Consider the following 12,258-nt stretch of genomic DNA (forward strand, 5'->3'; position numbering starts at 1 on the left):
ATTATTCTGTATTTTGCTTTGATTTTAACATGTCGTGGAGACCTCGCTGAATTAGGATGTGCACATCTTCCTCATTATTTTTTCCAGCTGTACGGTCTTGCATTGTGGATATACCGTGATTCATTTAACCAGACCCCCACTGATGTTCCCCATTGAGTTGTTTCTAGTCTTTTGTCATTATAAATAATACCACAGTAAATAACATCATACATATCATCTGTTGATTCTGAGATGTACTTTTTTTAATATTTTAACGTCTTTTATGTTGAAGTATAACTTAAAATTGATGGCTTGTCATAGTTCAGTTGGCAGAAGTCTTTCATATCTGTGCAGGTAGCTCTGTGAGATGGATTCCCAGCCAAGGGATCTCTAGGTCAAGGGAAAATGAATCTTTGTGTCGGTAGATAGACAAATGCATTTTAATGTCATGTAGCCTTAAGCATTCATCTTAATTGGCCATTTTGGTCATTTTGTCCAAAATTGTTCCTACTGATCCATAAAGGGATGTCATGGAATAGAGTCCTCCTTGATTTTTTTTTTCCTTTTTCAGTATATGATAATCATTACATACTTATTGGGTGCTTTCTGTGTGGGGAGTTCTTAGGTAGTGGCCTTTTAAAATGTATAATATAATTTGTATATTTCCCTGATGTTAATTTAGAAATGATGAAAAGTCTCTTTTTCATGATTTCAGTGTTCATTATAAATGTCTTATTTCTAGTATCAGGCTTTCAGGGTTATATGTTTTGGTGGAAATTTATAGATTGAGATGCCTTTAGAATAAAGTGTGTTACTTTCTCAAGGTTTTCTCTCTCTCCCACTCCCCTCAGGTCAAAATGTGGAGAAAGAGATGAATTATCCCCAAAGAGAATTAAAGTGGAGGTATGATTATGTATTATAATTTCTTATGCTAATAATGTTTGCTTACTAGTTCAAACTGAAACAAAGGATCGTCCCATAAATGAGTGAAAAATGTGAATTGTAGAATCTTAAAAATAATACAGAGTTTTGTTGCTTTGAAGTATCTATGGTAACTTGAACTGTGATACTCAGTTCTTAGCAGGAAACCACAATGATGAGATTGATGTTCAGTCGGTTATCAAAGGCCGATTTGTAAATAGGTGTTTCTTACAGATTTAAAACTCTTTACTGGTTAAACTATTCCTTTTGTAATCTTACTTACATCATTAGTCAACTCATTAAATACCTTCAGAGGAGCTAAGGTTTAACTTCTTTATATTAACTCTCTGAGAGAAATGACAATTTATAGCTGCAAGTTACAGAGACTTTCCTGTTCTTAAAGCCTCTTTTAGAAGATCACATTGAGGGTGTCCTTGTGATTTTAGACCTGCAAGTGGCAAGGTGAGAATTGAGCAAGAAAATTGTGCTTTTCGTAGGGCTCTCAGAACCGTAGAATGGTTTCAGAACTACTGCTCTTTAATTTAGAGTGAGCACTTTTTTAAAGGCCAGTCAGCAGCAGAGTAGAAATTTGAAGTCAGGTGGTTCCTTCCTTTTTTCCCTGGGCAGGGGATGGGGGTCAGTACTCTCCTAGTCATCCATTATTTAATTTCAAGTTAAAGCAAATAAGCTGTGTTTGACTATCCTAAATTTCCATCATCAAATTAGCCTTACTAAGCCTCTGTATGAAATAATCTTTCATTCGGAGCAAAGCCAGAGTTATCTTTTAAAAACATAAATCCCTTTCTTACTTAAATCTTTCTGATGGCTTTCTACTGTACCTAGAATAAAATCTACACTTTTTCCTGAGACATCTCATACCCTGCGTGATCTGACTCTGGCTTGCATCTCTGACGTCGCCTGCTGCCACGCTTCCCCATTCTTACTATGTCCCAGCTGCGCTGACCGACTTTTTGTTCCTGAAACGTGCCAAACTCATTTGTGCCTCAGCACTCAATGTTTATTCCCCTTACCTAGATCTTTCTTTCGATCTTCACGTGCCTCCAGCTCATAGCTCAGAGGTCCTTCTGACTTCCCCGCTTCCCTTTCTAAAGGGGCACCCTTACCCCAAAATCACATGTAGGCTTATTCTCCTGGTTTGTTCTGCTTGCTTTTATAGATCTGAAACTACTATGTATTTGTTTTTAATTTATTATCAGCCTGCCCCATTAGATGAGAATACAGCACTTATCTGTCCGTCTTCCTACTTTATATTCAGAGTTATAATAGTACCTTGCACTTAATAGGCACTTTATAAAATCTGTTAGATGAACTAATAAATGGGTATGGATAAGCATCATTACTTCTAAAACTTTAGTCTAAAGCACTGGTTCTCAAAGAAAGAAGAATTTTGTCAGAAAAGGGGCATATTTTAAAAAATTATGCTTATATTTGTAATCTGCCTCATTATTAGCTCTGGAGTAATGATTAAAATGCGTTAGCCTCAGATACCACTCGGAAGGTTTATTGAAATTATCTAAAAGGCCATTGAAAGATGATCTAACTGGTGACATAGTTTTATCCTATTGCACCCCTAAGACAATGAGTAAGAGGATCCCTGTGGGTTTAGCTGTTAGCGACTCTGCCACCGAGAGGGAAAGCAGGTAAACAGAAGCTGCTAAGAAGGCATTGCCTTGGAAGGATTTACAGGAAAGAAGATAGAAAACCCACCCAGTGGCCAGGGGAAGTAGTGGGCTGCTAGGCTGGAGATTATGTCCCCCTCTCTGTCCCGTTAGCCTCCAGGTCATCGTGATTCAGCCAGCTCTCACATCTCAGCCCCACTTTCCTTTGGTCTGGCTTCAGCGATCACTACTGGACATGGAAGATCGAGATCATGAGGCTCATGGACTGTTTGAGTGATAGTTTTTTCTTGCTAGGCTGTATTGGTAAGTTTTTCTGACCCTCTCAATGGCCCTGGTCTGAAATTTAAGCAAACTGTTTCTTGTCTCCAGTTGCAATGTTTGAGTTTCTTTTCAGTAGCTCAGAGTTGGGTTAGAGCATTAGACGGGACTCTTCTATCCCTCTTAAATATATTCCCCTGGAGATAATCGAAGTATGGTTCTGTAGGGTTAGTTGATTGTTTTACTGGAGTTCACAAAGCCATTTGAACAGTTGTAGATTTAGAATTAAGATCATCAGTGTTTTCTTTTTCTGTGGATAACAGTTCTAACCCTCCCTAAATAGGACAAGGGACCAATCAACCCCATGCTCCTTCAAATGCTCTAATAGACACTAAACTCTTGATTTTGCTTCTGAGAAATAAGTAGGGATTTTAGCTTTGAATTTAGGACAGTAGTTTACCTTTTTTGTTGGTTTGTTTTTAATTTTGTCTTTGCTTAGGCCAAGCACTCATGATTTCCAGGGCTTCAGTCTCTCTTCAGAGCGTGCGCAGTGATGCATGTGCATATGCCTACTCATGTCTATACTGTAATCCTGTGCAAAATAGGCAACATTGGCACAAATCCTTGTCGAAGTTCTCTTGTGGTGCACTCTAAGTCAAATTTGAGATGCTAGAGCTGTTCGTTTGGTTCTGGAAGCTGATAGTGAGGTAGTCAGTATTGGCTGTATAGGGTTACCACTTCCTAAGAAGCCTTCTCACCAAGTATTAGTCCTTTGTCTCTGTCTGCCTTCTGTGTGGCTGCTGGGGAGGGGAGAATTTCTGGCCAGAGAGGAGATGAGGGGAGGCTGGGTTGAGGAGCTCTCATTTGAGCTGGGTTTTAAAAGAAGGGTAGGATTTCAAAAGTAGGGATATGGGGTGGAGGGTGGAGGGGCATTACAAAGATAGACTAGCACGGGCGACGACAAGGGGGTAAGAAAACCCTGCGCGTGTTTAGGGAACAGCGAGACCAGTTTGTCCAGAATACGTGACTGATACATAGGACTTCGTAAGTAAAACTAGAAAGGTTTTACAACTCTTTGAACTTACTGTTTCTCTTATTTCATTTGAATATTTCTTTTGTGATTCTTAGCTTGCTAATTCTCTATTAAAAGAAAGGAATATAAAGATAAGCTTAGCACATTGTAAAGTATAAGATTCCTAATTATTAGACCCAAATTAATGAGACAATTTTTTCTCTTCCTTCTCATCGTTATGTTTCCAGAATCCTTTACAACCACCAATGAGCGTACGTGCCAGGTTGCTGACTTTTTTCTATCTTAAAGATAATTTTTACAGTGAACAAAAAGAAATGTAATGTCCAGGAGATAAAATAGAGATGACATCAAATAGACGTGTAGGGGAAGAGAAACATTTCCTGGCTTGCCCTCATCAGCATGTTAGGACAGAGGAATAAATCTAGTGCGTTGTTCAAGCTCAGGGAGACGTTTTTTTGTTGCTAAAGGCTGTGTTTTCCTGATCTGTTTGTGATGGTTGGGGGGAATGAAATTGTAAAATCCTTGTCTGATTTTCTCCTCTTCTTAAGTACTAGATTGTTTCCCCTTAAGGATGGTTAGCAGTTTATTTGATTGTTTCATTTTTGTTGTTTAATATCAGTATACGTGCTGTAGCGAAGGACTCAGGATAATCTGTCATCCTGAAATAGTGCTCCTTTCTACAGGGCATGGTAGATGTTAAAAAACATAGATATTTTGAGCTTTATTTCTCTACTTCCTAGAATATATGAGATAGACATGGAGGCAAAGCCCCAGCTTCGCGGGGAGGTCTTAGGGTACCATCATTGGAATGAAGCCTCTAGGGGAAGCCCTTCTTCAGCCTCTGTGTTAGTAAATGAGGTTTGGGAACACTTCTCCTGCCCAGGCTGAATGAATAGCTTGTCCATCTGTAATACAACCCTCTGTGTGAACCTTTCAGCTAAAATAAAGATAAATTATGTTTACTCATTTCTTTTTCATCAAGACCCCAAGTCTAGCTCTGGGGCAGTTGTAAAAATAACTGCTTTTTATTGACTCTGTTACATGCCCGTTCCTGCTAGGCATTTGAAATCCATTATCAACGACCTTCTTGCCTGCCCTGTATGGAGGCTTTATGACTCCCATGTCCAGCCAAGAAGAGACCAGAGAGGCACAGGAACTTGCCCCAGTCGCCCCCTTGCTATTTAGTGGCAGAGCCAGGCCTTCAAATCTAGGTCTGACTCCTAGACTTCAAAGCAGTCCCACCTTCCTGGGTGCTCAGGAGCATCCGCAAAGCACTTAGGTGTGAAAAGCACCGTTGGGATTACACCTCCCCTACTCTTGGTGTGGTATGAAGGGCAAAGTGTGCACTGGCCTGGGAGCCTCTGAAGAAGAGGAAAGAGTGACGGTTATCATCTTGGAATCCAAGGAAGCTTATCCAATAAACAGTTTTTAGTTTTGAGTAGAAGATGTAACAGTATAAATTACAATTACAAAATGTATTTAAATATAAGCCATTACCATTTGACAAACTAATTGTTTAGAATGAGGAAAAACTGTGTGTTGGGAAGATAGAGTAAATCAAGAAAAAGCAGTTTGATTTATTTATACTGTACCTGTGACAGAATGTATTTAAGACAGCTTGACAGCTAGTTAAAGGAGATGAAAAACCAAGAGCCAAAGTCCCTGGCACTCTTGTCGTCCCCTCATTTTTTTGAAACATTAGTTAAAAGTGGATTCAGTTGATAGCCTTTCCTTTTCGTTAAGAACGTGTCACGTCCCATGAACAGGCCCCGTCGTTACCTCCAGTGTCACGAGTGACAGCTCAGAGGAGAGGAAGGATGTGTACAAGAAGCAGTTGGCGTTGGCAATGCAGCTGACTCGATGGGCTGTTACTGCTCAGATCTCATCTGCGAGTTTTCTTCATTCACTGAAATTGCCGGAGACTCGGCAAAGAGATGGGAGGTGACAGCGTTCTTGAGCCTGTGTGGGCTGGGAGTGCAAAGCAATCAGAGATAACTGGAGGAGAGAAATAAAGTTTGTTAATAGAGACCAGAAAGCCAGAGAATTGGGATTGGCACTTGCAGAAGAGAGACTTCGGGGAAACAGCTGCTAGCTGTTCCGGGGGCGAGGCGGGGAGTGAGGAAGGGGGAGGGAAGGGGGTCAGAATAGCTACCTACGCTGTTACTAAGCATGTTGAAAAGAAAGCGGGTCTAATTTGACGTAGACCGTTCCCCTCTGGACCAGAAAAACAGAAGCCTTACAGTCTGCTATTCATACAGAAAGTGTGAGTAGGGAAAAGGAAAATGCACGTGTGAGGCTGAGAACATCTGCTGGAACAGGTCATTTTAAAGACAGCTCAACAGTGGCTGTAAAGCAGCTCGCTAGTATTTGGTGGGAAGCTTGAGGAGGAATAGGGGCTGGGGGCCAGTGCGATGAGAGTAATTAGGTCATGAACAGCATCCCACCCTGTATCCTTTATTTTCTCAGTGCTCAGACTCAGGGTCTCGCCAGTAAGGGAACACAGTGATTAATGGCAGCAGCCAAGAATGTGACATGAAGATAAATTGTTCATAGCATGGTACAGCTGGTTCCTGAGAAAAAAGCTGGAGAGACGTATAACAAAAGTCCTGCACCAAACATAACAGGAAAGAGACCCGTTTCTTGGGAATGTTCTCACTTCAGTTTCTAAGTCATATATTTTGGGTACTTAAAACCTACCATACATGTCATGAAGTGATAACTGCTCAGTCCTGTAGTTTTCCTGTTCACGATGAGCTGTCAGAGACTTGGGGGTGGGGATCAGAGTGACCAACGTACTCAGTTGCAGAGAGACTGCTGATTACCTGGATATCGTTATTGCATGATTTTATTTCTCTTTATTAATGATGGAGCAGTATCCATTTTCCAAAACCTTTCCCATGTAGAATTTGAAGTTCCCCCTTCAAGCTTTTCCATATTCTCATGGTCAAATGGTCCTGTCAGTAGTGCCACCATGTGTTTGTATAGCAATGGGTACTCTTCCAAGGTTTACCGTTTGCCGTGCTTCATTTAATCCCCACAGGTCTCCACTGGCAGATAAAGCAGATGGTTTAATCTCCTTTTAAAAATTGGGAACTCTGGAAATAATGAGGCTAACTTTCTTGCCTGAGGTCACACATCTAGTTCCTAACATAAGAAGACGGCATCACTCTTTTCTCCTTCTGCAAGCCCCGTCTGAACAGTATTGAGATTTGGAGCTCCTGGGGGTTCTGGCCTGGGCGCACTCCACTCAGGGCCTGTTGATGATCCAGTCTGCTTCTCAAGCCCTGATCTTGCCCCGAGCTCTAAAGTCAGGACCTGCCTACTAAGCTGATGGTATTCATGGAGGTCTCGCCAGCAGATCAGAATTGACGTGTCCCCAGCTGAGTCGTCAACTTTCTGCTCCCTCCTCAAACCTCCTGGTCCTGAGTTCCTTATTCTAGTGAATGTTAGCGCTGAACTCCCGGTCACCCGGTGCCGTGTCTCAGGAATTCATCCATTTGTCTGTGGCGTCTGCCATTGTCTGGGGTTAGCCCACTGTTCTGTCTCCACCACAGCCCTCTAACCAATCTCTTAGCATCCCTGACCCCCAGTGCCTTGTCCCCGTTGCATTCAGATTGGCCTTTCTAATGCATTTCTGATCAGTCTCTTCCTTAAGACCTTCAATGGCTTCTCTTTGCATTTAAGATAAAATCTAGCATTCTTAACGTGGCTTACTTACAAGGCCTCACAGAATTTGGCCTTGCATAAACAACTTCTCCCACCACTCCCTCTTTCTCAGGGTATTCCCTGTGTTAAATATTTTCCAGCTTCGTAAGAGTATCCTGTTCTTTTTGCCTCCAGGCCTTTATATACGCTGCTCTCTTTCCCTAGAGAACTCTCTTTTTTCAAGTCTCAGCCAAGACGGCAGGCCCTCTGGGAAGCCTTCGCTGACACATGTCCTCCGCTGGGCTCCGGATCTGTGTCCATTTCCCTCTCCAGACTGTATTTGTCAGGGGGGCAGGAGTCATTGTATCCCCAGCATTGAGGAGGGTATAGAACCTGTTAGGCAAACGAGACATTTTTGATGAATGAATAAACAAGTGCTTCCAGATTTCCATTGTTTTTTCACTAAAACACTTCGTCACCATTATAGTCAATATTCTCTTGCTGGTTTTAGAGTTAAATGCCTAGTTCCTGCTCATTCTCTAAAATGTCTGTACTATGTAACTATCCCTAAAGTTTATTTTATTCCCCGTATATCACAGAGATAGTAAGTCAGTTATAGCGTGCTGCTTTTACTCAGATTAAGTCTGGTGGCTTTTTGAGTGAGCTTAATAAATATCGGTAACAAACATTTATTGGGTAATTTCTCTGTGCCATGTACTGTGGTACTGTTGTTATCCCCATTTTGCAGATGAGGAAACAGACAGATGAAACAATCTTTCCAATATTACAGCAAATAAGTGGCAGAAATGGATTTTTAACTCAGTGCAAATCATCGAGTTAAACCAGTTCAGCTTATGAAACAGCCATAAGAGAAATGCCTCTGTTTACTGTGCAAGTTTCATAAAGGTGGTGACTGGGATTTTCTGGCTCAAGCATCTGAAGCTGGTGTTTGTAGCTGTAAAATGAGGGAAACGCAGGATTGTTTGTGTGAGGATTAAATGAGATAAAAATGTAACATACAGAACATAGGCAGGAACTGATAGATTGTAGGCACCTGAAAATGGTAGCTGCTCTCATTGGTGTTGTTTTCTTCTGCTGGCTTACCTCACTGAACTTAGAACTTAAAGGAGAGTTTGCTAAAGAGAAAGTTCCATTTTTTAGGTCTAAATAAGTTCCTAGGAGAACAATGAAATGACCAAGAAAAAGAACACTTTTCGTTTAGATTTAGAGTATATACACTTGTAGCAAGTTCATTCTAGCTCAGCTAATGATTATATTCTATACATTCCGCTAGGCCACTGGTCCTTGGTCTTGTAGGAGGCTAGAAAGATGGCTGTTTTCAATACTTTAAAAATACTGATTATATCTAGACCCACCATAAAGCTACACATTTTACATCTCAAGATGTAAAATTTATTTGCTCTTGACTCTATTTTATTTCCTGTCTTTGAATTTTAGGAGGTGGCAAATTAATCATTACTTAGGAAATGAATTTTGGTAGATAAAGTATTTGAAAACATGAGATCTGCAGTGGAGAAATAATTTTGTGAAAAGACCCTGATGGGGAAAAATTTTTGAACCAGTATCTCATATTTCAAGTAAAGTTAAATGTTTTGTTACTATTACATCTTTTTCTGCTATGTTATTGTAAGAACTTTGGTTTTTAATGATTCACTCTTTGCTACAAATGTATAGCTTATCAAACAAAGGGAGAAATGTTCTGGAGGTGAATGACAATTTTTGTGAGAAGCCCTTTAATAGTTTTCGGTAAAGTTACTAAAACTATGCTATCGTGATGTTTGGTAGTTATAAATTTCATGTGGCACTCTCAACAGGCAGGAAAAAAAAACCTTGAAAAAAGTAGTAGATGGGATTGGCAGTAATATATATAAAGTATGAAACAGAAATAGTGTAAGTGGAAGTATTGTCCAGGTATAGAGTTCCCCCAGTAGGCTCTAATTAAATATGAATTCAGGATGTATTGATATCCCTTCTTGAGCAGTGACCTCATGCTAAAGGCAGTATCTCATTTGCTTTGTCTAGTTGGTCCTTAGAACAACCCTAATGGATAGGTTCTCTTATCCTTATTTTTCATGTGAGGAAGCTAAGGTTCAGAAAGTTTCCGTTACTCATCCAGCGTCACATAGCTAGTAAACGGTGGAATTGGAGCATGTGTACGCATCTGTCTGATTCTAAAGCCCCATTGCCTGTCATGTGATATGGTAACGGAGAAATCACAAGTCAACATGGAAGAATTCTTCACAAATTCAGATTGGGATATTGGGTAGCACTTTAAAGAAAAGTTACTTTGGATCTTTACCACATCCTATGTAACAAAATAAATTCCAAATGGGTTAGAGAGTTAAATCTAAAAAACAAACAACAAAATAAAAACTGGAGGGTAGATTTGAGTACTTATCAAATCTCTAAAGCAGAATGCCTTTCTAAACTTTATAGCAAAAGAAGAAATTGCAAAATAAAATATAAGTATATACAACTACAGTATATAAAATTAAAACGTTTTTTGAATATCAAAACAATATAAATTGGCAAAGATTAAGAAAACAACACCACGCAGTGCTGGCAAGAAATACTGTCATGTATTGCGGATGGTATGATAAACCAATAAAGGCCCTTGGGGAAAGTATGTGAAAGACACAAAAATGTTCATCCCTTTGCAGTAATTCTGCTCCTGGGAATCTATTGGATAGTCTAAACTATGAAAATGCTATTTCCATGGAAATATTTTTGCAGTGTTTTTCATAAAACCAAAAATGAGGAAAACAATCTGTCCAAAATGAGGTTAGTGATTAAATAGTCAAACCGCTAGATGAAATGTTTATAACCATTATTATCAATGATCATGAAGTTTGCGTTCCAGTGAAAACAATATGGCTGTATACTTTATCTTTTTCACTTGTTTTTACTTAGGTTACAACTGTAGAAATAAGATAATTATACCACAAAAGACTGAAATAAAGTATTATACATTAAAATCTTAATCATGATTACTCTGGTAGTAAGATTAAGGTAGTTTTCTTTGCTTTATTTTCTGAGTTTTTGATAATATGGTTATTTTATGTACAAACTCTAAGTGAAAAGGACTTATTCTTTAACCCACAGGATGGGTTTCCAGATTTCCAGGACTCCGTGCAGACGCTTTTCCAGCAGGCTAAAGCCAAGAGTGAAGAACTCGCTGCTCTTAGTTCACAGGTAACTTGAACCATCAGTTAATGTTTCATACTAGTATCTGTAGGTTGAAAAATAAGTGGCTGCTTCAACTAGCTTCAGTTTTGTGTCCATGGCCTGAATTTATTTCTGGTTGTTTTTAAAATGTCATCTGGTCACAGCTGTCTAAACAAGATAGCAGTAACAAGTTGGTTTGATTTGGGTGATGAACAGAATCTGATACAGTGATACTTCTTTATTCTTTGTACTTTTGAAGGAAGTAAGACAGATTGTCTTCGTAAGAAAACTCAAAAGAAGCAATTCGATACCAGGAAAACAGCCCTGTTGACTATGGTTGTGTGTAATACAACTCTGAGATCAAATAGTACTTATTCTCAATAAAATATCAGCAGTCAACATTGTAGCTATTGTTAAATCATTTCAGTTCACGGATAATGAAAAATTAAGTTAATGTGTAGCTTCAGGTACTTTTGCTATTAAGTGATTAATTGTGTCTGCTGAGATTAAAGTTTTAAAAAGGCATTTCTGCAAACATCACCTTTTAGAAAGCACTGTAAGTCTTATTCCTGTTGGTCTTCTCCCCAGCGACTGCTTTTGGTTAAATTTAGTAGTGCCAAGTTTGGTTTTTTCATGTTAAGAGGATGAAAAATACGTTTCCCCCTCAGAAATCTTACTGAAATTTTATCAATTAATTAATAACACCTTAAGTGAAGTTATGGTTCTTTTTGATGTGGTTTATGTACATTCAGAAAAATAGCATGACCTTCTATTCTGTTGTGTGAATTAGTCTTCTTTCCCTATTGATTTTTACTGCTGTGAGAAGGGATTTTTTGGTACCTAATTTTATATAGCAGCTTCCTTGTACTCCTCTTTTGTAAAGCATGGTAGTGATTCATATCTGCATTTTAACTATTACCTCCTTGGCAAAATATCACAAATCCACTGCTTTGAATATCACATATAAGTAATTTAGAGCCATGCATAGAGAAGGAACTTAAAAACACATTTAGAGATAAATTTATATGTCAGCCGCTAATCATATATTTTAAAACACGTCTTTTTATGATTGGTTGGAAAATGCTGCAGTTTCATTCCATGCTAGAGGTGAAGATCTTCGTTGGCACTGATGTTTTTCTGCGTAATTTGCATTGTTTAATTTTAGTGGGAGGTGTGTTTGTCTTGTTCTTCCAGACAGCCGTTTTACACCTTTTTTCCCCCAAACATACTGTCATCGTATCAGAATCTGTGTAGTGCCAAATCCTAAAATAAAAATGCCAAGATTTCACCCTATGTGTTAGAAGCAGTTTATAGCAGATGTTGCTGTTGCTTTGAGGTTCCTTTGAAAAAAAATCTTTTGAAGGACTCAGTACCTTGAAAAACATAGCTAAGGTTATTTTGCTTTTGGGCTGAAATGAAATTCTCTTTATAGGATTGAGCAGAAATTGTTTTTTGTACATTATGTTTTATATGATGTAATATCAATGCATATTTATGGAACATGTACACCACATGAACTGTGAAATAATTTTAATGAATACTAAATATATTTGCTGGAGTCTGAAATTGGCATCTTTAAACCATTAAAAAATCTAG

At 38.9% G+C, this 12,258-nt stretch overlaps 1 protein-coding gene across 3 annotated transcripts in view; it reads left to right on the forward strand.

Annotated features, from left to right (window-relative positions):
* The window catches only part of LOC124238030 (NGFI-A-binding protein 1), a 43,634-nt gene that overhangs the window by 24,991 nt on the left and 6,385 nt on the right, over positions 1 to 12,258 (forward strand). For all 3 annotated transcript variants that reach the window (XM_046658431.1, XM_046658432.1, XM_046658434.1), the window contains exons 4-5: positions 831 to 882; positions 10,600 to 10,689. In XM_046658431.1, the coding sequence (XP_046514387.1) occupies positions 831 to 882; positions 10,600 to 10,689 (142 nt within the window). The remainder of the gene's footprint in view (positions 1 to 830; positions 883 to 10,599; positions 10,690 to 12,258) is intronic.

This window comes from Equus quagga, chromosome 4 (genome assembly GCF_021613505.1).
Source record: "Equus quagga isolate Etosha38 chromosome 4, UCLA_HA_Equagga_1.0, whole genome shotgun sequence".
Lineage (NCBI taxonomy): Eukaryota > Metazoa > Chordata > Mammalia > Perissodactyla > Equidae > Equus > Equus quagga.